This window comes from Saimiri boliviensis, chromosome 2, assembly GCF_048565385.1.
Source record: "Saimiri boliviensis isolate mSaiBol1 chromosome 2, mSaiBol1.pri, whole genome shotgun sequence".
Taxonomy (NCBI): domain Eukaryota; kingdom Metazoa; phylum Chordata; class Mammalia; order Primates; family Cebidae; genus Saimiri; species Saimiri boliviensis.
In genome coordinates, this window is record NC_133450.1 from 158,279,071 (window position 1) to 158,306,411 (window position 27,341).

Below are 27,341 nucleotides of genomic sequence, written 5' to 3' on the forward strand. Positions count from 1 at the left end.
AGGAAAGTCTCCTTTTGCCTAGGGAGACTGCCGTTTGCCTAGACTCTGCCCATTTGTGAATGAGGATGTGACATTATCTTCCATCTTCCAGATGAAGAAACTGAGGCAGAAAGGCCTGGTGGCTTGAAAAGGTCACCCATAGCATGAACTGGAGTGTGGGTCTTGAGTTCAATGTCCGTGCTGTTTCCCTACAGCAGTGCTTCTCAAATGTCAGTGTGTATTTGCAAGGTCACTACATAATTTGTGGGGACGAGTGTAACATAAAATGCTGCATCCCTTGAGCAAAAAGCAAAAAAATCTTTTTCCTTTCTTCTTAGATGTCTCTCTGAACTTGTTGGGGTGTTTTTTCATTTGCTACTTAACACTGATTGGGTTCCTTAGGTATTCTCAGGACAAGTGCAGACCCTGAAAGGTACCCAGAACCTCACTGACAATTGAGCACATGGGGCACCCACACCCCACCCCACCTTCCTCACACCCTCTTGCAAGGCCCCATCCCTGACAGAAGCAGAAGGTGGCAGTGGATATTGGGTGGAAGTGGAAGAATCAGTGGTCATCCTGGCAGGGAGTGGGACCATGCATTAACTGCTCCAGAAGTCCCCTGGATTTCACTAGCAAAACACAGATTCAAAAACAAAATTATTAAGAATGTCAAGATGGTGACCACAGAACACTAAACCCTAAGCACAGGGTACTCCTTTCGAGAGCAGGAGACCCTGTGCAGTGACTGCTCACATATCCATAAAGCCAGCCCTGTGCAAACGAATCACCTGGGAATCTTGTTAAAGTGCACATTCTGATTCAGGAGGTCTGGAGTGGCCCTGTGAATTTTTAACCAGCTTCTCGGGGATGCTAAAACTGCTGGTCCTCAGACTATACTTAGTAGCCAGGTCTTACATCACAAGTTGCATTTTGTAACTTGTTTATTATGTCAGAGACAATTACAAACCTTCTAAGTCTTTCATTATTCAAATAAGGCAGCCATAAAAATAAGTACTAAATACAAGTCACCATCTATTGTGTTTTTAAAATGTGACAAGTCAGAAGTAACAAATCTATTCGCATTCATGGTAACTGCCTGCCTGAGTTTAAAGACTTCATACAGATAGAGGCATGGAAAGGTGTTTATGCATATGCTGATGTCACTCAGGTGGCCACACAAAAGGCTGCCTCACTCCTTCCAACATAGACAACACTCTTCATGCTCAGAGGGGCCAATTGTTGAAACCTGTCAAGTAAAATTTTCCAAAATGGGAGTAAGGGCCCATTTCCTCAGCTCATGGATGAAAGTGACAGCTGAATGGTTTGCGTTTTTAAACGTATACTTTTTCAGGAATGGCAGCAGCCTTTATTCCAACAGAAAGAAGGAGAAAGATTTCTCGGAACTCATATAGCAGAAGACCTAAGACTGTGGGAGGCCGAGGTGGAAGGATTGCTTGAGCCTAGGAGTGTGAAACCATCCTGGGCAACACAGCAAGATCCATTTCTACAAAAATTAAAAAAAAAAAATAGCCAGGTATAGTGGTACACCCCCATGGTCTCAGCTACTTGGGAGGCTCAGCTGGGAGGATCACTTGAGCCCAGCAGTTCAATGCTGCAGTGACCTATGATCGTGCCACTGCACTCTGGCCTGGGGACAGAGAAAGATCGTCTCTATAAGTAAATAAAAAAATAAATATCTTTAAAAAGAATGAGCTAACCAGCAAACTGAGCCTTAGTCTCTTTGGTCTCTTCATCCCTAAAATGTGGCCAATTACACTTGCCCCATCTCACAGGATGCTGCCTTTAATCAAATCACATGAGATAATCAATATGAAAGTCTGTGAACTACAAAGTAGCTTACAGGTCCAAGATTGCTCCTCTTTAACAGCCTTACAAAATGCTACAGGTTTGCCGGGAGCAATGGCTCATGTCTGTAATCCTAGCACTTTGGAAGGTAGAGGCAGACGGATCACTTTGAGCTCAGGAGTTCAAGGGCAGCCTGAGCAACATGGAGAAATCCCATCTCTACAAAAAATATAAAAATTACCTGGTGGTGGCAAGTGCCTATGGTCCCAGCTACTTGGGAGGCTGAGGCTGGACAACTGCTTGAACCCAGGAGGTGGAGGTTGCAGTGAGCTGAGATAGTGCCACTCTACTGGGCAACCGAGTCAGACTTTGTCTCAAAAAAAAAAAAAGAAAAGAAAGAAAGAAAAGAAAGTGCTGTAGGTGACTAATGGCTTACATTTCAGCTTCATGTCCCATAGCATTTGAAGTGAAAAAGGGCATTAACGGAGTAGATTCTTTTAAAGATGTAATGTTATGAGACTAACAAACCACTTTTATAATTAGAACCAATCATGCCTGTGATTGATTAGTACTTGGAAATCCATCATCAATTTGATTTATACACAGCCTCAATAAATCATACAAAGTGAACCCTGTGTAGCTCAGAGAGTAAACAAAAGTAAACACTGTGTTTCACCTGACTCATTGGCGAGACAAAATGAAAACTCTGGTTATCTCAACTGGAATAATGCCTTTGGTCTCTGGTTGTTTGGTTATTTTTGGAACATTTTATGGAATATTAACTTTATTTGCTCTAATTCTGCAGGAAGCCACATTGGAAGTGCAAGAAAATATCAGTGATTAGAAAGCAGAAGTGAAAAAAAAAAAAACCAAGGATTTTGCCTCAACTTTTTTTAGGTAATAGATTAACTGCATCTCTTCAAAACTGCGGGACCCCAATCACCACTCTCATCCCAGCTCTAACATGGCTGCATCCGACATAGTACACACACTGGTGTTAGACTTTTTTCACTGTCTGTTGTTTTCCCAGGGATGAACCTAAGAAAAGGAATGATATAGGAAAGTAACATTTTAAATCAGTGTCAGTATTTTAAAATTTATGATGTGGCAATGGAGAAAAACACACAGCTAGCTAACCCACTGACCAAGCAAGCTCTCACCTAAGCTCTCGATTAAAACCAAGTGAAACAGCCAACCACAAACAGTAAAAAATAAACATGTGTTATTTAAAGTACATTAATTTTTTGACCTCCGAGGTGCTCACAATACATTATCTTTCTTAAACCAGGTCTTTACAAGAGACACCAACCTTAAGTGACACAAAAGATTTTTTTAATCCCAATTAATTTGGTGTCCTTTGTTGATATTATTCTGTCTTTTTTTCTTACCAAAAATAATGAATAACCCACAAACGCTAATGAATAACTAACTCCCTTTGTCTCCAAGGACAGCAGAGCCCAGCAAGAAATGTCAGAAGCCCTGAAGTAAAATAAAAACTCTTATAATGAAAATCTTCCCAATTATAAACTCCTCTGAGTACTACAAATGTAAAATTGTCTTAAATATTTAAATAGTTGTGTCAAATGTGCTTAAAGTGGAGATCATAAAACTGATTTCCCAGATGCTTTTAAAAATGCATTTCTACCAGTCTAATTACAGTGAGTAACTGTTGGAGCAGGAAGTAGAGGAAATACAACATAACTGGGATCCTTCACACAGAAATCCTAGCGAGGCTAGTAAGTTGACAACTGCACCATGTCCTCCGTGCTCACTTGGTGGTTCAGATAAATAGGAATACATTCACCTCCACTCCTTAAAAATTTACATGTAGTAAGTGATCAATTTTTAAACTAATTTCTATTATCTTAAAAAGATAAAACTAAGTTACTCTTCTTTGTCATAGACAGAACAAATAAAAATACACTGATGTTGCTGAGAACACTGACAAGTGTGCAATAAGACAGTGTGAAGAAGAACTCAGTAACGTTGTATTTTAATAGGAACTCACTATCTTTCTCTAATATATTGCCTAACTCTGTCCATGGAAAGAGCTTAGAAGCAACAACATCTCACAGTCAATGCTTCAAAAAGAAGCAAAAAGAACAAAAAAAAGTCAAAAGAACACCCTTTTAGCCAGTTTTCCAAGTATTCCCCACTAAGAGGAACTTTAGCTTCTTGGGAAAATGGATGATTCCGGGTCTGGAGCACACAAGTACAAGTGAGCATAGAACATCTTGTCATGCCTGAAAGCAAGGAAGGACTTAATGAGAACATGTCATAAAGACAAGAATTGACTTCAAGGGGCTCACACTGGTCAAATTTGGAAAAATTTGAGCATCAGAAAGAATTATGATGGTAATGAATTATAGCAGAGTAATTTTTAAAAACTCATGAGTGATTCTATAGTGATTCACAAAAAGGGAAGGAAGAGAAGCTCTTCTTTCCGGAAGAATACCAGTTAATAAACGTAGCAGGAATAAAAGAATCAGAAAATCACCATTACACAATCAACAATGTAAAAACTGATTCTGACAAATATCAATGGATGCTATGAAAGACTGTTGGAGGACAAGATTTTTGCACCAGATTACTTATACATTTTGAAAGAGAAAGTGTCCTTCACAATGCAGAGATCTCGTGACACCACCTTAGTCAGGTGATCAAATACAGCATCACAAATACTAGGATAAAGCAGCATTCAGTGCTTCTGGGTATAATGCAATGGGTGGTACACAAATCACCTACATAATATTCTTGTCAAAAATGTTTGACCTGAATCCAATCATGAAGAAATTATCAGACAAACCAGACTGGAAGAAGACAGCTCACCTGAACTCTTTAAAAATATCAGCATATTTTTTTCATGAAACACAAAGAAAAGGTAGAGGAACCGGAAGAAAAAAAAACAGAATTATATATATATTTTTAAAAAGACACCAAACTAATTGGGATAAAAAACTCTTAGGTCACTTAAGGCCGGTGTCTCTTGTAAAGACCTGGTTTAAGAAAGATAATGTATTGTGAGAGCCTGGGACGTCGAAAAATTAATGTACTTTAAATAGCACATCAAGTTTCATGTTTATTTTTTACTGTTTGTGGTTGCCTACTTCAATTGGTTTTAATCAAGTGCTTAGATTACAGCTTGCTTGTTTTTCTTCACTGCCACATCATAAATTTAAAAATATTGACACTGATTTATCCATATCATTCCTTTATCATCCATATCTTCCTATATCATTCCTTTACTTAAGTTTATCCCTAGGAAAACAACAGACAATGAAAACCGTCTGTTGAAGTAGGCTAAATAGATATGACAGCCAAAGGTAATATATGATCTTTGATTAGATCCTGGTCCAAAGAAAGAAAAAATAGCTATAAAGGACATTAGTGGGGAAAGAAAATAATAATTTATATATAATACTAATAATAAGTAGAATTAAATATAAAATAATATAAAATTTAAATATGGACTACATTTTATTTATTTATTTATTTATTTATTTATTTATTTATTTATGTTTGAGGCAGGGTCTCACTCTGTCCTACAGGCTTGAGTGCAGTGGCACAATCATGGCTCACTGCAGCCTCAAACTCCTGGGTTCAAGTGATCCTCCCACCTCAGCCTCCCGCATAGCTGGGTCTACAGGCACATGCCAACAGACCCAGCCAATTATTTTAATTTTTGTAGAGACAGGGGTCTCACTTTGTTGCCCAGACTGGTCTAGAGCTCCTGGCCTCAAGCCATCCTCCCACCTTGGCATCCCAAAGTGCTGGGATGACTGGTGTGAGCCATGTGCCCAGCCTGGACTGTATTTTAAAATTTAACTATATATAAATAGTACTCTGTTTCAAAGTTGAATTCCTTGGTTATAATTAATATATTTTGGTTATACAACATGAAAGACACTGGTTTAGGAATTTGGAGGTGAAAGGTCACAATGTCTGCAATTTATTTTCAAGTGGTTCACCTTACTTGAGAGAGATAAAAGATGCAAAATGCAAAAAAAGGTAAATGCCATATAATACAACAAAAAACAACATAAGATCAAACTTTAAAAACTGATAAATTCAGCATCAAAGAATGAATTGCATTTCAGAAGTAAGTTGGCAGGGCACGGTGGCTCATGCCTGTAATCCCAGCACTTTGGAAGGATGAGGCAGGCGAATCATGAGGTCAAGAGATCAAGACCATCCTGGTCAACATGTCGAAACCCTGCCTCTACTAAAAATACAAAAATTAGCTGGGTGTGGTGGCACGCGCCTGTAGTCCCAGCTACTCAGAAGGCTGAGGCAGGAGAATCGCTTGAACCCAGGAGGCAGAGGCTGCAGTGAGCCAAGATCGCACCACTGCACTCCAGGCTGGCAACAGAGCGAGATTCAATCTCAAAAAAAAAAAAAAAAAAAAAAAAAAAGGAAAACAAAGAATAAAGAAGGAAGATATGTAATGATTAGTTAATTTAAGTGGGAATAGCAGGGTAGAGCATCTGGGAAAGCTGTTTTAAAAGACACAGATCTGGAAGGAGCTGTCCTTTCTTGTCTTTTGCCTTTTGTCCTCTCCCTTCCTCCTCACTTTTCTCAGGAGGCAGGCTAGATAGCTGGAGCTGCAATGAGGCAGACGTGCAATCAAGAGGAAGACTACAGAAAGCTCCACCATCTTGGACCAGAGAGAGCGGAGTAGCCAACTACTAGTAGCGAGCACCTATTCCAGCCTTCTCTGTGTGATAAAAATAAAGTCCTACAACAGAAGTTCCCAAATGTTCTCAGTTCATGGCATGCTCAGTGTTTGAGTAATTTTTTCAAGGTACCCCTAGGCCAAAAGAAATACCTACAGTTGCATGTATTAAGTAGTTAGGTGTAAACAACTCAATAACATGTATGTACTAACAGTTCATTAGTCGTTTGAAAACATAATACATGTAAATTAAAAGAAAAATAGTATTTTTATTTCATTCTTAAATAACCACAAATACTAACGGGGTATGTGGTCAATTGTGTACTCTAATGTTTCTCTAACTTTAGAGTAAGATTGGACACCATCATCTGTCCCATGTTGATTTTCACTTAGTATTTACTTTTTTTAAATTGTGGTAAAATACATACAGCATAAAAGTGATCATCTTTTTTTTTTTTTTTTTTTTTTTTTGAGACGGAGTTTCGCTCTTGTTACCCAGGCTGGAGTGCAATGGCGCGATCTCGGCTCACCGCAACCTCCGCGTCCTGAGTTCAGGCAATTCTCCTGCCTCAGCCTCCTGAGTAGCTGGGATTACAGGCATGCGCCACCATGCCCAGCTGATTTTTTGTATTTTTAGTAGAGATGGGGTTTCACCATGTTGACCAGGATGGTCTCAATCTCTTGACCTCGTGATTCACCCACCTCGGCCTCCCAAAGTGCTGGGATTACAGGGGTGAACCACCGCGCCCGGCCCAAAAGTGATCATCTTAATCATTTGTAAGTATGCAGTTCGGTGGCATTAAGTACTTTCACATTATCATGTAACCATCACCACTGCCCACCTCCAAAACATTTTCATCTTCACCAACTGCAACTCTGTACCCATCAAACACTAATGCCTCATTCCAACATCCTCCCAACTCCCAGTCATCACCACTCTTTCTGACTCTATGAATTTGACCTTTCCAGGAACTTCATACAAGAAGAATCATACAGTACATGTCCTTTTCTGACTGGTGCATTTCATTTAGCATCATTTTCTCACAGATCATCCATGTTGTAGTATGTGTCAGAACTTCCTTTCTTTTTCAGGCTGAATAATATTCCATTGTATGTATATACCACAGTGGGTTGCCTCTTCCTTTCAGCTATCATAAATAATGTTTCCATGGACATGGGTATAAAAAGTACTTGCTTCTTCTAAATCACAATTACTGAAATTGGAGCCTCTCAAAGACATGATGCCACCAAAAGAAACAGTGCAACTTACTGCTAAAACTGTCAACCTCCTCAACCTAGTAGTTTACCTGGTGTCCAAAGGACATATATCCCTGTTTCTTTCTAAATTTATAATGACCTGTGACTCCGAAAGTTCACTGTGGTACTCCAGTGACTTTAACACACTGGGAATGTGTGTTTGGGAACCAGAACCTATGAGGTTAAAGCCACTGTTATTTGAGTTTTCAGTTGAGCAGAACTCAGTTTTTAAATAATATAAACATTAATATTGAAGGTATATTTCTCATGAGGCTTCCATCAAGGATTCTCCAGTCTTCAAGTCAGATGCTTGTCTGTGTAGCAATTCTTAGGGAACTTAAGTCCTCTGTTCACAGCTCTACTGCATCCCTAAGAGCTGCTATAATCACTGTCAAAGCGTAGAAAATGCATTTTCTTAGCCACCATGTAAACTGTACTTTGTCCCAAAGCAATGATACTGCTTTGGTTAAAATTTATGTGTCAACTTGACTGGGCCACTAGGTGCCCCAATACTAGGTCCAACACTACTTTGGGCATTTCTATGAGGGTGTTTTTGGGTGAGATTAACATTTAATCAGTACACTGAGTAAAGTATATTGCCCTCCCTAATGTGGGTGGTTCTCAGCCAATCAGTTGAAGTCCTGAATAGAACAAGGTTGACCCTTGCCCCCGACAAGAGAAAATTCTTTCCTGCCTGATTGCCTTCCAACTGGGACACTGGCTTTTTCTAGCCTTTGAATTCAAACTGAAACATCAGCTCTTCCTGGGTCTTGAGGCTGCCAGCCTTCAGACAAAGACTACATCATGGGTTCTCCTGGTTCTCAGGCCTTCAGACTCAGACTGCAACAAAACCATTGGCTCTCCTGGGTCTCCAGCTGACTGATTCTCCCTGTAGATCCCACAACTTGCCACTCTCCATAATCCCAAGGGCTAATTTCTTATAACAAATTTCTTTATATATATATATATATATATACACACACACACACACACAAATATACATATGTACATATGTATCCTATTTGTTTATTTCTTGGAAAACCCTAATTAATAAACCCACAAGAGTCTCATGTTCCACCAGTGTCCTCAAAATAGACTCAAACTCCTTGGTATATCATTTATGGCCCTTCCTCTGGCTTGTGTTGATCCCTCTCCAGCTTCATCTCTTACCACAGTTTTCTGTGCCCCCCACCCACGTGGAACCAGGTGGAAGTCCATGAAATGCACCAGGATTTCTCCCCTCCAGGTTTTGAGGGCATTTTTCTTCCTTCCCAGAAGTTGTTCTAGACAACCCCCTCCATGCACACATATGCATGCACATGCACACATACACACACACACACACACACACACACACACTCATACACACACACGACATGCACTTTGCATGACTGCAAGGCTAGCTCTTTACGTTTCAAGTGTCTGCCTATACAGCATGGGCCAGGAACCCTTCTCAAATGTGACCATATCATTCTGAGCGTATCCCTACCATAGTCCCTACTGTGCTTTATTTATTTATTTATTTATTTATTATTTTTGTGTGTGTGTATGATGGAGTCTCACTCTGTTGCCCGGTCTAGAGTACAACGGTGCTATATCTGCTCACTGCAACCTCCTGGGCTCAAGCAATCCTCCTCTGCCTCCTGGGCTCAAGTAATTATCCTGCTCAGCTTACCAAGTAGTTCGGATTAAAGGCACCACCACCGCACCTGGCTCATTTTTGTATTTTTAGTAGAGGCAGGGTTTCACCATGTTGGCCAGGCTGGTTTTCAACTCCTGACCTCAAATGATCTGCCCACCTCAGCCTCCCAAAGTGCTAGGATTACAAGTGTGAGCCACTGCACCTGGCCTACTATGCTGTATTTTAACTGACCACTTGTGTGTATGAATTTCTCCAACTCCTTGAGGGAAAGGACTATGCTTTATTGGCTACTGCATCTCCAGAACAGTGGTTCACCCATAATATATGCTCAATAACTATTTGCAGAGTAAACGATCAAAGTTCAAACAATCCTAGATCACAGTCCTCAACCAATTATTGGCTTTGTTTAGGAATTGTCAACTAAAATCTGAAAGAAACAATACATTGAGCCACTTCTCACACCACTCAGACCACTAAGGGTATATAAGCTCCAAAGCTAGAGGTGATAATAATACAGCTGTCCTCCACCCCTCATTTGTGCTTGTGCATGTCCCAACCATGCAGATCTAGGAGGGCACTGTAAGCTAGGAAGCTGAGCAAGGAGACAAAAAGCCAGAGGGAAGAGAATCAGGAAGCAGCACTACTTCTGACAGGCATTTCAAGGTATGTTGACCCTGAGAATTCACTATCCCTTAAGAACCTGAAGTTTTTTTAAAAACATGGCTTTAATTACAGCCACCTCTGATCACCGTCAAAGTTAATATTCCCAAGCTTCTTACTGACTGGTGCCTCTGAAGTTACTTATTCTTTCTAGACCTTAGTTCCCTTATCAGTTAAATCAACCATAACATACAACTCAGTGCTGTTTGAGGAATAACTGAGACCATGTATTAGAAAGTACTTAACACAGTGCCTGACATATGCTGAGTTATGATACAATAAAAGCAAGTTATTAATATTATCAGCATTATTATTGTCAGTCAGGATTGCAAACATAAGTACATATAAAAGCAAGCTGCAGTTCACTAGTCAAGCATGAGCTGAAAGGTTTTACTGGGCCTCAGCCCCTGAAAATCTAAACACCTAAATTTAATATGAGGGAACTTAGTTTGCCACGCCGTGAACACAGCAACCTGATAATGAGAAACCTATTTTGGATGTAGCCCCAGGGAAACTTTTTCCTATACTTACATTAAATATCAGCTCCTCTAAAAAATAAAATGACTCAAAACTAATCTACACTAAAAAAGAAGAAGAAAAAAATTAATTAATTAATTAAGGCTGGGCACGGTTGCTTACACCTGTAATCTTAGCACTTTGGGAGGTCAAGGCTGGCAGATCACTTGAGCTCAAGAGTTCAAGACCAGCAGCCTGGGCAACATAGTGAAATCCTGTCTCAGAAAAAAAAAAATTAGCCAGGCGTGGTGACAGGCACCTGTGGTCCCAGCTACCTGGGGGACTGAAGCAGGAGGATCACTTGAACCAGGAGGAAGAGGCTGTAGTGAGGACAAGACTGTGTCACGGCACTCCAGCCTGGGTGACAAAGTGACACCCTGTCTCAAAAAATTACTTAATTAACTTAAAAGGCACATGTATGTTTAGTGCTATTGTTTCTTTTTTTTAACCTGCCCATTTATACCAATTTCTCCAAACACAGAAATACAGACACTAAAACAAACAACTTTCTGGATACTTGCCTGATAGAAATCATTATTCACCTTAATTAACTGAATGAGTGGCTATTCTGAAGTTTGCTAGTAATTCTATTTGGTAGTGTAAGCATTTTTAACATAAACATTTAAGACGGAATGCTAAAAATATCTTAAGGAATATATAAATGTGCTATTTTATACAGCAAAACTATATTTTATATGGGGTACATGCTCTTTCTCCAAATACATATGCATCTACAATATAACCTCATTAATTCAACATCAGTTTCTAGAGATAGTGTGTCATTCAAATAATTTGCTATTCACCAACAATTATTTAAAATATATGGCAATTCAAACACTATTGAATTGAAAGCAAATTCTTTCTGTACTTCAAACTGATGAGGTTTTCTAGTTCTCCGCAAGCACAAATACATCTTTTCATTATCCCTTCTAGCTTGCTTCCCTCTTGCTACTAGCTGTATGATAAAAATTACAGGCTTTGATCTTAAGGTAATTTTTCTTATCATTTATATGTACTGATTCCTCATTTTATTGGTTATTAAAATTTCTCCCTTTTTTATCCTTTTCCTTCCAAACATTACCTTTCTTTTACACTATACTTTTAGCACTGGCATAAGGACAGTTCCAATCACTCTTCTTGTCCACAGCCTGCAGAATTCAGCCCCCAGGGAGCCAGAACAGAGCTACATGTATCCAGAGGGCAGGATCTTGCTAAACTGGCTCTTACCCTTCCACCACCACCCCCCAGTCTGCCTCCCTATTTCTCATCTTTCTATCTTACTGTTACTCTGTTTCACAATGCCATGAGATGTCTCATACTCAGCATTTACCCCTATGGTCCCCTCCACTTCAACACATCCACACCCACTCCCTTACTGAGCAAGCTATATATCATTAAGAGACCATCAACTTTGACCCTGACACTGAATCATGTATTTTTCCATAAGATTTGCTGGCAGAAAATGGAAGGGGGGAGAAAAAAATTGTTTCCATTTTTAAAAGATCCCAGAAAGACAATCCTACCTTTCCCAAGATTTGGAGGAAAAGAGCTTCCAAACTCCTGCTGCTTTGGCTTTAAAGTATGTGACCCTGACATGCCTCCAGCTTGGGCGACCTGGAATCGTGGCTTCCCATTGGTGAGCATTTGTCGCCTGGGGCTTAAGGCAGGCAGATGGATGGGGCTCTCAGCCATGTTGTTCTGAGGAGCCATCCCTCCTCCTGAGGGCATCTTGAGATTGAGGTTGTTAGCAAGGCTTCCCATAGTGGGGCTCGATGTGCTGCCACAGGGTGAGGGGCCAGGAGTCCCGGAGTGGGCTCGGATGGCAGGAATGTGGTGGCCACTGACCATCCCAGGCCCCTGTGGGGTTCCCGATGTCCGGTGGAGACTCATGCTGCATGATCTTCCGTTCATTCTGAAAAACCTGTGGCCAAGATGGTCAAATATCCAGTGTCACTAATGACTCCTTTCAGGCAATGTCCAATAAGTTATCCATGATGTGGGTTATCAGCCTGTTTAAAAAAAATAAATGCAGGCATTTTTAAAAGCAAAAATGAAAATAAGATACAGTGAGTTTTTCAACCTGTGTATCATTCATATCAGGAAGAAAAGAAGCACTCTTAACAAGATGGCCTTTTATGTAGAACAGGGTCCTCAAATACCTGGCTCATTGGCAGGCACTCTCCCCTTCCGCATTCATGGTAGACATGGATTATGGATCACTGCATTGTTTTGTTTGCCACTGAGCCCTTCTCAATACAGTGCTCTTGGCAACTACAACAATCTACTGGTGCCAGCTTGCAAAACAAAACTGATTTTGCTCCCTAGAGGATCTGTCCATACTAGTTCACTTTTGCTACAGCAGGTATTGGGAAACCCAAAAGCACCACCTACATGAGCTGTGAGACCAATGCTTCAAAGTTCCAGTAAACAAAGACAAAGCAGACATGGCTTCTAAATGAGGCTATGGGGACACTAAACCATCTCTGATTTCCACCTTAAGAACTATCTCTTCACAGTCCCTAGATTCAAAAAGGATAAACACCGAGGCCTGGGAATACCATAAGGTTTACATATATCCATATATTCAAATATTCATGGCAGCATTAGAGTCTATGTTCCATACTGATCCTGAGTTATAGGGATGGGAAAAGAATCAACACCACAATACTGTTACCTTCTACTAAAATCCTAGAAAAGAGAAGGGCTGTGTAAAACAACTTACAGGGAGCATAAGGAGAGAATGTCCCTTCTAAAAGTGACCTGTCCAGTATGTACATGATGCATGACTTTCAATAAATCTACCATAGTTCCATAAAGCTTCCTAACATTAAGGAAGCAGAATGAGAACCAAGGTAAGTACTGACATGATCGCAGGACATCATGATACACCCATGTGATCATGATGGGTTGTAAATCACTAAGAAAGGCCCTTCCCTCCCTTGACCAATAGCTCCACAAAATGTATGCAATGAGGGGCAAAGTGCCATGGTTGTGCCACTACGCAAAATATATTATAGACACTGTCACCATCAGTCTTTTAGAGAGGACAGTCATGGAAACAAGCCAAAGCTGAACAAACACAGGAAATAAGGACTGAGTACAGACCAGGAATGACCCGATATCCTCAAATGGATGATTCCTACTTTTTTCTGTATGATCCACACAAAGTGTCAAACAAACATTTTTCAACTTAACTTCCAAATAAATGACTCCATAAATAATCAAGAGAAGGCTATCAAGGAGAAAAAATCTTTTGTGAAAAGTTTAATTTTCTTTTCATTTTTAGAACATTAAAAATATCTAATTTTAACTCATAGTGAGCTATGCCTTCCGCAAAGTTTGCTGTGTGTGCCTATGTTGAGGAAATTCAAAAGTAATTAACAATATAAAATTTAGAATGTTTTCTTCATTCTTACTGATTCTTTATTTTCACTAAGAATTCCATCAGTTTGTGACATAATACTGTCATGCCATCTAGTTATGGGAAACATTCAACCATATTCCTCTAAGTCGGGTCTCACTCCTACCCTCTCCTCCCACGAGAACAAAGCAGGAGAGACCAGAAAACCTCAATTCTTACACTGAAAAAATTCCAGTGCTTTTTATGTCACATTTACATAGGAGAACTTTTGTGTGTCATCGGTCAGTCTGCTGATCCATTCATTGGTAGATCCTGAGCAATAGTCATTTAATGTCTCTGTACTATGCCAGATAAAATTGGCCATCTATTTTCCTCTCATTGATAAAATAGTGTTTTCTGAGCACTCTGAACCTTACAGAAGAAAGCACTTATTCAGCAGCAACTCCCAGAAAAAGGCAAAAGAAATATGTAATATTGGCAATTTTTTGAAAATAAAGAATTGTTCAACATGACTGGAAATATGAGTCACTAAGACCATGGTCCAAGTGACAAGTGTCTGCAGATCTGCAGACTGTGCCCATTTCCAGGTTTTTAAAAATAAGGGAGTCATTTTTTTGGCAGCAAGATCATATACAAGCAGGAATTCTCGTCAAAAATCTGGATAAAAACACATGAGGAGATATTTAGCATTAAGCATGATCATTAAGAAGGTGAGTTTGCAAGAAGGAAAAATAATTAAAGCACTGAGAACTTAATTATCAGGCATTCACACTTGCCTGTCTTAGACTGAATATTTATTTATTTTTTTATAAACTGCACTCCTGTTTTAAATAGTTTAAGGTTGAAAGTAAAAACAACAACAAAATGTACTTAAATGTTATTACTAAGAAAGCAACAGCCAGAAAGTACAGAGATTAATACCATAAAGAAAAAAACTAATAGGCCAATGGCATGTGAGCTGAGCAAAACCAGCCTCAAGACAAAAATAAAAGAAACTAAACATGAAAATATGCCTAATATTACAGTTTTCACCTTAATTATGCCACACATTTCTCAAACACTGGATATCAAAATGTAGAAATAAATTTCTCCTATTTATATGGTAATATTTTATATACTATTTAGCTAGGTCATATGATCAAGATATAATTCTAAGTCCACTTGGTAACAAAAAAGGGATAAAATGCTATTGTAACTTTTAAGAAAGACCCTTATAAAGTCAGAGTCAAATAGCACTCAGAAAGTCAAGATACCTGAGTTCTACTTCTGACAAATCATTTATAACTTCTCTGGAATTAACAGTTCGTCATCCATAAAAGGTTGAGGAGTTTGGATCTATTCACTATGGTCTCTTGAAATTCTGTTATGCCAGGCAATTTAGAAAAGAAAGACTATCAAGAACACCCGTTTGCTATAATCAGTAGTAAATATGTAGATTTTATACCTATGGCATTTAAATCTGGAGAGCAGACAAAGAAACAAAAATAATAGCATTCTCTACTATCCCCATCAAAGTACGAGTTGATAGGCTCACCCGTCAGCAAAGTGTCAATGCACAATACTAACCATAACCATGAAGAATAAATTTTAACAGTACATTTACACTTTGCCAAAAAGGCAAAATCACAACTAATCAGTGTCTAAAACTTAACTGGCAGGAGTCCACTGGAAGAGCACCTTTCTAGTTAAAAATCCAATCACATTATTCTAGTCAGCATTTTCTCCTCTGTTCTCCATCCAACTACTTACTCTACCCTAGGCTACCAATAACAAAGACAAAGGAAACAAGAAAAAGACAAAGAAAAAGCAAGGACTATCCAGAGGTAGAGATTGAGGACATTTTGGATCTGACACAGTGACATAGTTAGAGTTTTAATACTACATTGGTTCCTACAAGAAAAATGTTCATTCTGCTAATATGAATCAACATGAAAGTTAGTAAATCTTTCCTTTTGACCACTTTCAAACTCTTAGAGCACACTTCTGTAAATCAGGTCAGAGAAGAAATTACTTAACCCCTAAAGAAACTAAGGCACAAAACCACTTAGTAATTCCCCTAGTTTTCTGAAAAAGCATGACTTTAATCAAAATATAAAATCATGACTCTACCTTCTACCCAAGGCTCCAGGCACTGCTCGTCATGGATTAAAAGATTAAACAAACGACAAGCAATGTTAACTCATCCATTCCAGAAAATTTCAAAAACACAACTTCTATAATGCCTGTTTACAGCCAAAGGGCCTTTCTTAGTAAATATCATTAATAGACTCATCTAGAGTCATAATTCATCAGATGAGCCAGTTAATTATTAATTTTCATACATCATTTCATTTCCTTAGGCTACATTTAGCCTTTGTTACATTTTCCATTTCTTATGCCACAAGCACTTCTAACTGTGCATACAAAACCTGATAATGAGGCACAAAATACTGGCCAGCAAACAAACTGCTTCTGAGTCTACTTCTTATATGTCTGTCTAAGCCATCTACAATAAGAGTGTTTATTGATTCTTTTTATTTTTTCCCTTTGGGTTCATGACTGTATAATTTCATTAATGCCGCCTTTTCAACATCGCTGCCTTGATTGTTAATAGGCCCCAACTATTCCCATGGGCTTCTCTTGTTACAGCTTTTGTAGCCAGAAGAATATAGAAATGAAAAGCCTATTGATAGATAATATAAGTTATTCTCTTGCAAGGCTGCAGTGTGAAGCACATTTTGCAATTCAATCAAGGACAGATAGAGCTGAATGTTCTTAGATCCTAGGAGTTCATTTAAATAAGCAGAATGTACCTTGTCCTAACACAGGTGACTGACTCCTCAGAAAAGATTGTATAAACAAAAACCAATCATGTAAGTCATTTTATTGGCAACAATATAAACACAGCTATATTAGATGTCACCTATAAATCAAAATTATTCTTGTCTGCAATTTTAACAAGAGGAAAATGCAAACATGTGCCTGTGAAACTAGAGGATATTATAGAGGAAATATATTGGATGTGTACAATATTATTTCTCCAAACTGAAACTGAAGGGTACTATATTATGATATGATAACCCATAACAAGGTAGAGTTTGATCATTTCTGTGGTTCCATAACTTTATTCAGTGAAACTGACAAATTCATAGAATTTACAACAGAAGTTACATAGAAACAGAGCTGAGATAATTCCTCATTATTGAAATGTGGAGCAGAAAGTTAGGGAGGTTATGTCTAATAACTAGTATGCATAGACCTATTCACTTGGGCATTCCCAAGTCCTAACGTTGGTAATTCTAAGAATATGAATATATTTATTCTGAACACAGAGATATACAAATGTTATTTAAGCAATATAATTGCCAATCAGATGAAATAAAAGAGATTTTGTTTCTGAGTTATTCCAATTGAAAAATGTGAAGACAAATTAATGTCCTCAGCAGAGACTCTTCAAGACTATTCTTCCAAAGACCACTCAGAAAAGATAATGTAATGAACATGAGGGACCTCACCTAACAGAAACACTAACTTTGTTTTATCTGTGAATTCAAACCCTTTGCTATCTATATCTAATCAGAGATAGACATGTTTCACCTTTTCATTCTTATATTTTATAAAATTTTCTCACAAATTAAAATAATCTTTCCTAAGTTTCTAGAGTGAAAAGACTGGCCATGTCTCTTTAAATTTAAATTAATGGCTATCACATTCAAAACATGGGTAGTAAATATGAACAAGACACAGAGGAAAGGAAGGAGAAAAAAGGGAAGGGAGTAGGAAAAAAAGGAATAATCACATCCAATTCAGGAATTTATTTCTCCTAGTCAATCCTCATTTAAAAATCAGAAGTAGCATTAAGAACCTTGCACACAATGATAGTGGCTACCAATTGCTGGAGGAAATTCAGAACCTTCAGAAATATACTGCGGGAGGGCAATATTAAAAGTTCAATAACCCCTCTTAGAATCCACTTTCCACCCTTCCGTGCATCTATATAACTTTCATATCCTCCTGGTTTACTGAATGTCACAGCTTTTAGTAGCAATTACTTAGAAGTGTTTCATTTACTTTGCCTCAGTCACTGACTCATCAATGGGTACAGAAAGGTCTAGAGAGCCATGGTCCTACCAAAAATGACAAGGGAGAAGAGGATAATTAAAGATTTTCTTGGTCAGCTATAAGAAATCACACAAAATGCAAATGAACTTGGAACCAAAAAGATTTTGAAGACAAACATAATAAGTTCAGAAAGTACCACACCTCGGCCCATAAGGCTATAAGTTCCTACATCTACGTTTAATGAAGTATTCATTTTAAAGCAGTGTTTTTCAAACTGGATTGCAATTCATTGGTGATCCATGAGATTAATTATTCAACAGAGAAAGCATTTTTTAATTAAATAGGACTAGTAGAACCAAATAGAAGCTATCGGAGTGCATCAAATGTATTAATGGTCAAGTAATTGTTTTACTGCAGTTATTTGTGGGTGTATCTATCTGCCCATTTGTATGCATATATGTCTTCTGGGTAAGACAAAAAATACACTGTAGGGTGAGTCACAGTCAAAACAAAATAAAAGTCACTGTTGAAAAGCATTTTGACTAATTGCCTACCCAAGTTCTTAGAAAGAACATCTGCAGGTACAGACAGAGTTGAACAGTCGAAGTAAAATAAATGAAAAAATATAGCTGGAATGAAGAACAGAAAGGATCTAAAGGTTCTACATTTTCGGCTTTATAAAATGTAAGCATTAAATGATACAAAGCTGCATTCCTACCACTGCTATCTTTCACTGTGCAATAAATATCAATTGATCAATTGTGCTCAATTAGTAACAACTGATCAACCAACTGACAGAATCCGGATCAAAATTACTGACAATTTTGGAACTTCTTCACTGCAGGGGATAGATAACTTTCCCTGGAATCAAACCCCCCTCTTACACTGCTAAAGTGGGTAAAGTTTAAAGTAACACACAATGTCTTTGAGAACTGAGTCTTTCAAAATGTGTTCTTAATATGAGTTAGCCATCAGATTCTGAAAAGAGGAATTTGAAATGGAAAAATGAACACATTCCCTATGATGTCACTGCTGAATTAATTACCTGAATTGCAAAAAGTGAATAGCACATGGCCAGGGTTTGGGACACAAAAGCTATCTTCTTCAGAAATATAAAATAACTGGCTGGAGATTTTTCCTTTTGAGGGGAAAAAAAAAAAGGCCCATCCTCACACAAGAGGGTACATACACGAAATAAAATGTGGCAAATGAAAAGACCATTCATTATCCTTTAGACTGTATAACTAACTACTCAGTCCACATGACTCGGTGTTTTCAAGGGTAAAAATCATAATCCTTTAAAAAGGGTAACATCTACCTGTGGAAGATTCTAGAAATAAAATGTATCACTCCTCACACCTATTATTTAGGCATCTTATTGTGCCCCCATCACACATGTAACTGATTGTTTTCCTTCAATGTAGTTATTGCTTAAAAGTGACCAATGTAACTATTTCTGGCTGTTGGTAGACAGTAGTTTCACACAAGTTAAATTATGTTCACTGACATCATTGCGGAAGTATGAACATCCACAACAATGACTAGGCCCTTAACCAACATGACAACATATTTATTAAAAAGATTTTTTGAAAACCTCCATGAATGACTCAGCCAAGTTACAGACAGAAATGGAATCTATCAGTCATGCTAAAAAAGTTGGGAAAACATTAATCCATTTCTTCACACACAAGAATAACAAGAATTCATAACTAGCCCTGGCATCTGGTTGGTTTTCTGTGTATAATATTCCCCAGGCCTATAAAAGAGATTTGATGGAGCTGGCTCAGAACTTTAGAAATCACTGGTATTCAGAAAGTCTGATCTCTTTATCATGGAGCACAGGACAGGATCTGATCTTGCACTGTGATGCTATCCGCCCATCTGTAGTTCAGCAAGGCTTGCTGCGCCTGAAGGAACGCACAGTCATTCTTGTTCCTAGCTTTGAAGAGATCACATCAGACAAGGATGGCCCCACCAGCTGTCCTTGACTCAAGTATGCCCTCAGCTACTGAGAATCTCATGATTCAAGTTTTATAAATTCCTTGATTTTCTTCCCAAAGTGGAACGTGACTGGATCCTTGTTTCCATTCATTCTACACACTGCCTTAGAGTCCACCTTGATGGTCTTTCCCCTCCTCCTTAATTTTTCTTTTCCCCCAAATCCAGATACGACTCACCCTCTAGACCCACCCCAAATGCCCACTTTAGGCCCTCCTTGATCCTTTTTATAGTATCTACAAATCTGACCTGCCAAATGGGGATAATGTCACTACTGTACATAGTTCATAACATTACAGAATAATGGGCCAGGTGTGGTGGCTGACACCTATAATCCCAACACTTTGGAAGGCCAAGGCAGATGGATCACCTGAGGTCAGGAGTTTAAAACCAGCCTGACCAACATGGTGAAATCCTATCTCTACTAAAAATACAAAATTAGCCAGGTATGGTGGCACACGCCTGTAATCCCAGCTACTCAGGAGGCTGCCGCAGGGGAATCGCTTGAACCCGGAAGGCGGAGGTTGCAGTGGGCCAAGATAGCACCATTGCACTCCAGCCTGGGCAACAAGAGCAAAACTCTGTCTCAAAAAAAATTACAGAATAATAAATGAGAATGCATATGACATGCTTAGCACACTGTTCAGTACATAAAAGGACCCAATAAATGTTATTTTACTCTACATGCCTCTCTTTAAACATTCATAACTTTCTGCACTGCATTACAGTTATCTGCCTATGTTTCATTTCCCTGTATAAATTCTAATTTTATTAAGTTTGGGGTCATAGCTAATCTTTGAACTTTCCCCAGCCCTTACACGTATATAGATTTTTAAATACTATACCTATATATATCATATATTCTATGCTACACCTACATTTATCATATATTCTATGCTACATATTCACATACATTTATTCTATTTATATTGTTCATTTTGTACTGATCGTTCAAACTGAGAAATATGGCGTAAGTGAAATAAATATATAATTATAACCCGTATCTATAAAGTATTGCCTGAATAAATAAAATATAAGTGAAGTGTGACCATAATCATGAATCCCATGACTTGTGGAACCAGTTTAATTACAGTTGCACATTTCCTAGTTTATTCCTTTCTCTACTAGGAAAAAGTAGCACAGAAATTCTACTCTACTCTTCTGGGTAGGCATGTTATTCTTGCCTTTATCTTGCCCTACTGGTGAACAATGAAAAACCCCAGCTAAAAGTTGTGAATGAACAGTTTAGTACTGAAACCAGGCACTTATGCTTTTTTATATTATGGGGGTTGCTGGCCCTCACTGAGGTACTGTGAAATACACTCTGGGTTGTCTTAGTGGAAGGAACTCCTCTGGATTTTCCTGCTCACCTACCCTGGTGTCACATTAGACACTTCACTTGTGTCTGTTTAGTCTTCTTAACCAGACTGTCATCAGAATATAAATATGGCTTCAGTTTGGTTAGTGTTTTTCCTTAATTCTATCACATTAAGTAATGCCTCACTAACTAATTTCTGCAAGCCAGACTGTTTCCATCATCTTTAAAGGAGAGTCCAAATTATTTGACCTACTAAAAGGTTGTTGTGTCGAGAGAAAGAAGCCAGACCCAAGAGTGCATATTGAATTATTCCATTTACATAAGATATTTTTGTAAAACAGACAAAATTAATATATCTGCTAAAAACCATGGCAGTGGTTATGTTAGGCAGAGGTGCTAACTGGAAGGCAGTGTGAGAGATGTTTCTGGTGTGTTGGTAATGCTCTGTTTCTTGATCTGGAGGCTAGTTATGTGGGGTGTTCCACTTGCAAAAAATGCATCAAGCTCAAGATAAGTGCGTTTTTCTGTAAGGATATCTTATTTTATCTCAACAGAAAATTTGGCTTTGTGTCAAAAAGTAAGTGGGAGACTAGGAAAACTGGGGACTTGGGCATCTTTTAATCAAACTATGTATCAAATTGAAGGTTTTGTTATGTGTCATCTTCCTTAAATGAGAATGGCAACAGGTTTGCTTTTTTTTTTATCATATAGATTTCCTATGTGCCTTTTCCCCCCAATCCTGATAGAGTCTATGAACCAAACAAACTTAAGGAAAAGTAGAACAGTTAAGTCCTATATTTCCACCTTATTTACAATATAATAACCTCTACAGAAAATAATTACAGAAACACAGAAAATGACTTCTCCAGAGATGAGAATGTACATGTGCTGCCACTTTCTGAGTTATCTCCTTCAGGAAGTATATCTTCTATAATCTGGGAGAACAGTAAATTAACTCTCCAACTACAAAGATCAGTAACTATATAATATGAGAGAGACAACAGTGGAAAGAATGAATGTCCTCGGGCTTAATTAACTAGCAGGAAAGAACAGTCAGAGGGGAAAAAAAAAAAAAAAAAAAAAAGATGGAGAACACTGAGCTCTCTTCCGAAATGGCAGAAAGACCACTTTCTCCTGCATAAATGAAAGCAGGGTTGATACAAAACATTATCTGGGTATTATTTAACCTCCCCTATCCCAGCCTAAGCTCAGTAGGAATTTTACCCATTAGGTGGACCTTGGAGTCCATCCACCACCCCAATAAAGATTTCCTTTCTTATTTGAGGTGATGATCACTTCTTCCAAGCAAACCAACTAACCTTAGGTATTCAACCTCTGATAATCTGATGATTACTAAGGAACTTCAGTGGAATTAGGGGATCAAAGAAAAGATGCTGTCCCAAACTGGCCTAAGGCGAACCAATGGGAGAAGTTAGCAGCGGTTAAATTGACGCACTCAAGGATTACTGAGTCTTCTGGGTAAAAAAAGAAAGCAATTAACAAACTACCAATAAGGAAAGGTTTTTGAAAATAGAGTAAAAATGCCCCTCACCCTTGCATTCAAAGGTAGCCTTAAAGCTAGTTTGGCTGTACAGGTAACTAGTAAAAAATATATGAAAACTGTAGTACGGTTAAAGATGATCCTCACACTTCAGTTTGCTCTCAATTGCAAAAAGAAAATGCATATAATGTCACACTCTGCTGCTGTCTAAATTGCTTCAAACTTTCTCAGAACGACCTTCATCATGGCAGATTCCTTTTATGCAAACCTTTGCAGGTTGCACCTGCTTCACACAGAACCACTGGAAGCAAACTAGGAGGAGATAAAAGAGAAGAAATAGGAAAGTTTAAAAGAACACAAATCGATTTTGTACCAAAAAAAAAAAAAAAAAAAAAAAGTTTAGTCTAAAAAGGGAGGTCCAGTGAGGAACAAGACAGAGGGGGAAACAGACGTCTGGCTAACTCCCAAGGTAGATGCATGACTCATCAAAGCTTTCAGAAGGGACAGAACCAGACTTTGCATTTATCTTGAGTTCGTCTTCGCGCCAAGAAATGATCTCTTAACCGGGTAACTGAGAACTTTAGGGGTTTGTCCCGGGTGTGCAACAACTGGCCGTGAGGCCTCGGGCAAAACCCCTAACGTTTCTGAGGCTTGGTTTCCTCACCAGTAAGTGATGCCAAGGTCCACTCTAGCTTTAACAGTCTAACCTTGAGATTCCTGGTCCCATACTAAAGGGAACTGGTCCACTTGGGGGAGCTGCAGAATTTCTCTCTTCTCACAAACTCCAGGGCCCCGGGGCCCCAACTCTTGGGAGATGCTGAAATCCTGGAGGAAAGTGGTTCTACCGGCTCGGGGAGAGGGTGCAAGAGCCCTCCTGTCTGTGAAACGGGGCCGAGCCTGCAGGAGTCCTGTGTCTACGGACCCTGCTCCCTGCGATTCCGAAAGTAGCCCCCTACCTCTGCCCTGGTTTTTGATGCTCCAGAGATGAGACAGCCAAGCTGTTGGCAGAGCAGCCTAGCGTGGGGCTGGGGAAGCACACAGAGCAGAGGGGAGGAGACCTCGTTACTCCTCCAGACCGCTCCTGCCAAGCGGTGGGCTGAAGAAGTCGGCAGAGGTGCCGGCTGAAGAAGCCGGAGGGCCCCGCCGGGCGGGATAGAGGCATGTGGGACAAGGCAGGAGGAGGGCAGCCCTTATCGGCTCCTTGCCTCACTAGCTTCGCTGCCGGGGTAGGACGTCCAGGCTCCTGGGCGCGGAGCTAGGGGCGGGTCCGGAGGCGGAGGCCACAGCGCCCGGCGGGGTGCGCGCTGAGACCCCGTCACTCCCCCGCCGCCTCCGCCCCTAACCCTCGGCCCCGTGAGCCAGCGAGCGAGCGAACGCAGCAAAACAAAACAAACTAGTGCCGGCTTCCTGTTGTGCAACCAGCTCCTGAGTAAGTCGGGGGCCGAAAGGGCGCCGCGGCTGGGAAGACCGGGCGGTGAGACCTGCGCGCGCGGCCCGGCCCCGCCGGAGCCTGGAGCCCGAGGGAGCTGCAGCGGGGCTCGCAGCCCCACACGCTAGCGCCCGGGCCCCGCTGAGCCAGTGTCCTAACCCTCGGGTTTCCTATCGCTTCTCGTCTCCCAAACACCTCCAGAAGTCGGAGGGCGCAAACGCGGAGCCAGAAACCCTTCCCCAAAGTTTCTCCCGCCAGGTACCTAATTGAATCATCCATAGGATGACAAATCAGCCAGGGCCAAGATTTCCAGACACTTGGGTGACTTCCTTGTCCCCGAGGTGACTTGTCAGCTCCAGTGAGTAACTTGGAACTGTCGCTCGGGGCAAGGTGTATGTCTAGGAGAGAGCCGGCAGCTCACTCACGCTTTCCAGAGAGCGACCCGGACCGACTTCAAAATACACACAGGGTCATTTATAGGGACTGGAGCCGTGTGCAGGACAAAGTCTCTGAGACTGAGACATTTTCCAAACAGTGCTGACATTTTGTCGGGCCCCATAAAAATGTAAACGCGAGGTGACGAACCCAGCGGGGAGGGTTCGTGTCTGGCTGTGTCTGCGCACTGGCGGCGTGGGAGGTTATAGTTACAGACCCGGCGGCTGCGGCTGCGGATCGCAGGGCCGGTACCCTCAATTCGACCACCTCCCGCAATCATGGGGACACCGGCTTGGATGAGACACAGGCGTAGAAACCTGCCTTCATGAAGCTCCACAAACACGTGGAACTTGAAAAGACAACTACAACCCCGTGTGTGCGCGAGAATCCTCACGTCACCCCATCAATTCCCACTTCGCCAAAGTTTCCCTTCAGTGGGGACTCCGGAGTGGCGTGCCCCATGCCCGTGCGTCATGTGACTTGTCCTGGTTGTGTACCCTCTGCCCCCTCTACTTAAAAAGAAAAAGCAAAAACTGTTCCTAATTGGCGAAACTTTAAAACGCTATTGCTCTTTCTGTCTTCTACACTGGGCGCTCTTCGGCCATTGACAGGAACACAGTTTGAACCTTAATTGTTACTATCAATCTCAGTAAGCAGGTCTCTCAGTGACCTGTGACCCTGGGGTGCGGGGTGGGGGGCGCATATCCCTAAACCCGCGCGAACGCCACCAGCTCAGAGTGGAAAACTATTTCTAATCCCACTTTAACTCCCCCCCACTCTCAAGCGCCCGGTTTCTCCCTGTCTCTCGCCTGTGAGCAAAGTTCCTATGGCATCCACTTACCAGGTAACTGGGATTTCCACAACAAAGCCCGGTGTGCGGGTCCCTTCCCCCAGCCAGCCAGCCAGTGCGAGTGACAGCGGGTGGCCAGCGCTGGCGAGGAGTTACTTGGGGCTCCAGCCCTTCAGCGCGCTCCTCGGGCTCTGCCTCCTTCGGAAATGAAAACCCCCATCCAAGCCGGGGGACGGAGCACGGAAACCCGGCCCAAGTGCCGTGTGTGCGCGCGCGTCTGTGAGGGCAGCGGCGGCAGAGGGAGGAGGAGGCAGAGGCGGGGTGGCTGGACCCTCGGCATCAGCTCATTCTCCCCGTCTACACACATACACACGCAAATAATGTTTCTAAAAAGTTGAGTTGCGACTCTGTGCCTCGCCTGTCCTGTTCATCCTCGTCCTGGGCCGGGGGATGCGTCTGGGGGCCAACCCCAGGATGCTGGCTAATTGCTGCTGGCGGGTTCCGTTGGGGGAGCGCGGGTGCGACCCTGGACGGCTGGACGGCGTATAGGGGGTCCCGGGAGGGGCGGCTGGCGGCGGCACTCGGCGCCGGGTGCCCGTGCGCGCCGCGGTCTGGTCTGGCCTGGCGGCGCAGTGTGGACACTGCTGCAGGGAGAGGGGAAGGGAGAAGAGGGAGGGAGGGAGGCGGCCCGGCGAGGAGTGTGGATGTGTGTGCGGCTGGCCGTGAGGGCCGGCCTGTAGCCAGCTGCTTCCTGAGTGTGAGCGCCGGAGGGGGAGGGGGAAGAGTGGGGGCGGGCTCGCCGGTCGCCTGGCTGGCCAATTCGAAGGCCGTGCTTGTGTTTCCCTCTTGACGCGTTCTCTGTCTCTCTCTCTCTCTCTCTCTCTCTCTCTCTCTCTCTCTCTCTCTCTCTCTCTCCCCCTCCCTCCCTCTCTCTCTCTCTCTCTCTCTCTCCCTCTCCCCCTCTCCATGCACCAGAAGTCGAGGAACTACAGAACAGGGTAACAGCAGGGAGACACTTCGGCCTTCTTCCCAGCCTTGTTTGTTAAACTGACTTTTATTTTAACAAGAAAAAGTATTAGTGTTTAGACAGGATTTGATGTCAGATAATAAACAGACAAACAAAAAAAATCTGGTAGTAACCACGGAGAGAGCAACACGGTGAAAAATGGCAGAAGGGTGGGTTCGAAATACGGTATCAGATGCACATGACAACTTTGAAGCTGGATAGGTGAGGCACTAAGGATACCTTTGGCATCTTTTCCAAGTATAGGCAGGGAAGAGAGGAAGGTGATGAAAGTATTGTAAGGGTATACAATTGTGAACACAGGCTGTTAGGAATGGAGGCATATTCCCTGTGTATGTTACATTTATAAATTGGCACTTTAACCTTATGAATTCAACTTCCTCAGCCTCATACCCCACCTGACCCACTACCCCTTCTGCTTGTGTTGATCTTGGGAATCTAGGTATGTAATGCACACAATATGCTCCAGGTAGGCCTTTCTGCACTCGAGAGGATTATTCACCTTCATGAATGAAATGAAGTCTTGATATTTCTAAGTCTTTATATTCTATTTCACAAGTCTTTATATTCTATTTCACAAGTCTTTATATTCTATTCTACTGCTCCCACAGTAGATGCTCTGATAAAGATAGAAGTCCTCAAGGACACAAATGACTTACCCCAGAAAGCCAAACCTAAAAGATTGTTGGCAGTTTTCATTTATCTAATTTCAGTGGGAATATTACTAAGCTTGGTCTGTATCCATGATGTTAACATAACCAAAAGAAGCCTAGTTTCCACAGTACTTTTTCTTTTCTCTTCCTTCTCCTGGGGACACAAACTCATCAGAATATTAATCACCAGAATATTTGTCAGAAGTGGAGGAAGATAAATTAATAAGAGTTTAGGATACATCATTCTGTCAATTTT

The 27,341-nt window shown here is 41.0% G+C and overlaps 1 protein-coding gene across 5 annotated transcripts in view; it reads right to left on the bottom strand.

Moving 5' to 3' along the window:
* The window catches only part of GLIS3 (GLIS family zinc finger 3), a 481,147-nt gene extending 455,022 nt beyond the window's left edge, over positions 1-26,125 (bottom strand). For 2 of the 5 annotated variants that reach the window (XR_012516572.1, XM_074394754.1), the window contains exon 1: positions 12,059-12,446. Coding sequence is in view for 1 of the 5 variants with exons in the window: in XM_074394754.1 (XP_074250855.1) it covers positions 12,059-12,446 (388 nt within the window). In the remaining 4 variants the exon portion in view is untranslated. Of the gene's footprint in view, positions 1-12,058; positions 12,447-25,459 lie in introns of those variants that run through there. The other 3 variants (XM_074394757.1, XM_074394755.1, XM_074394756.1) reach the window with 2 other exon arrangements.
* Between the last annotated feature and the right edge of the window lie 1,216 nt (positions 26,126-27,341).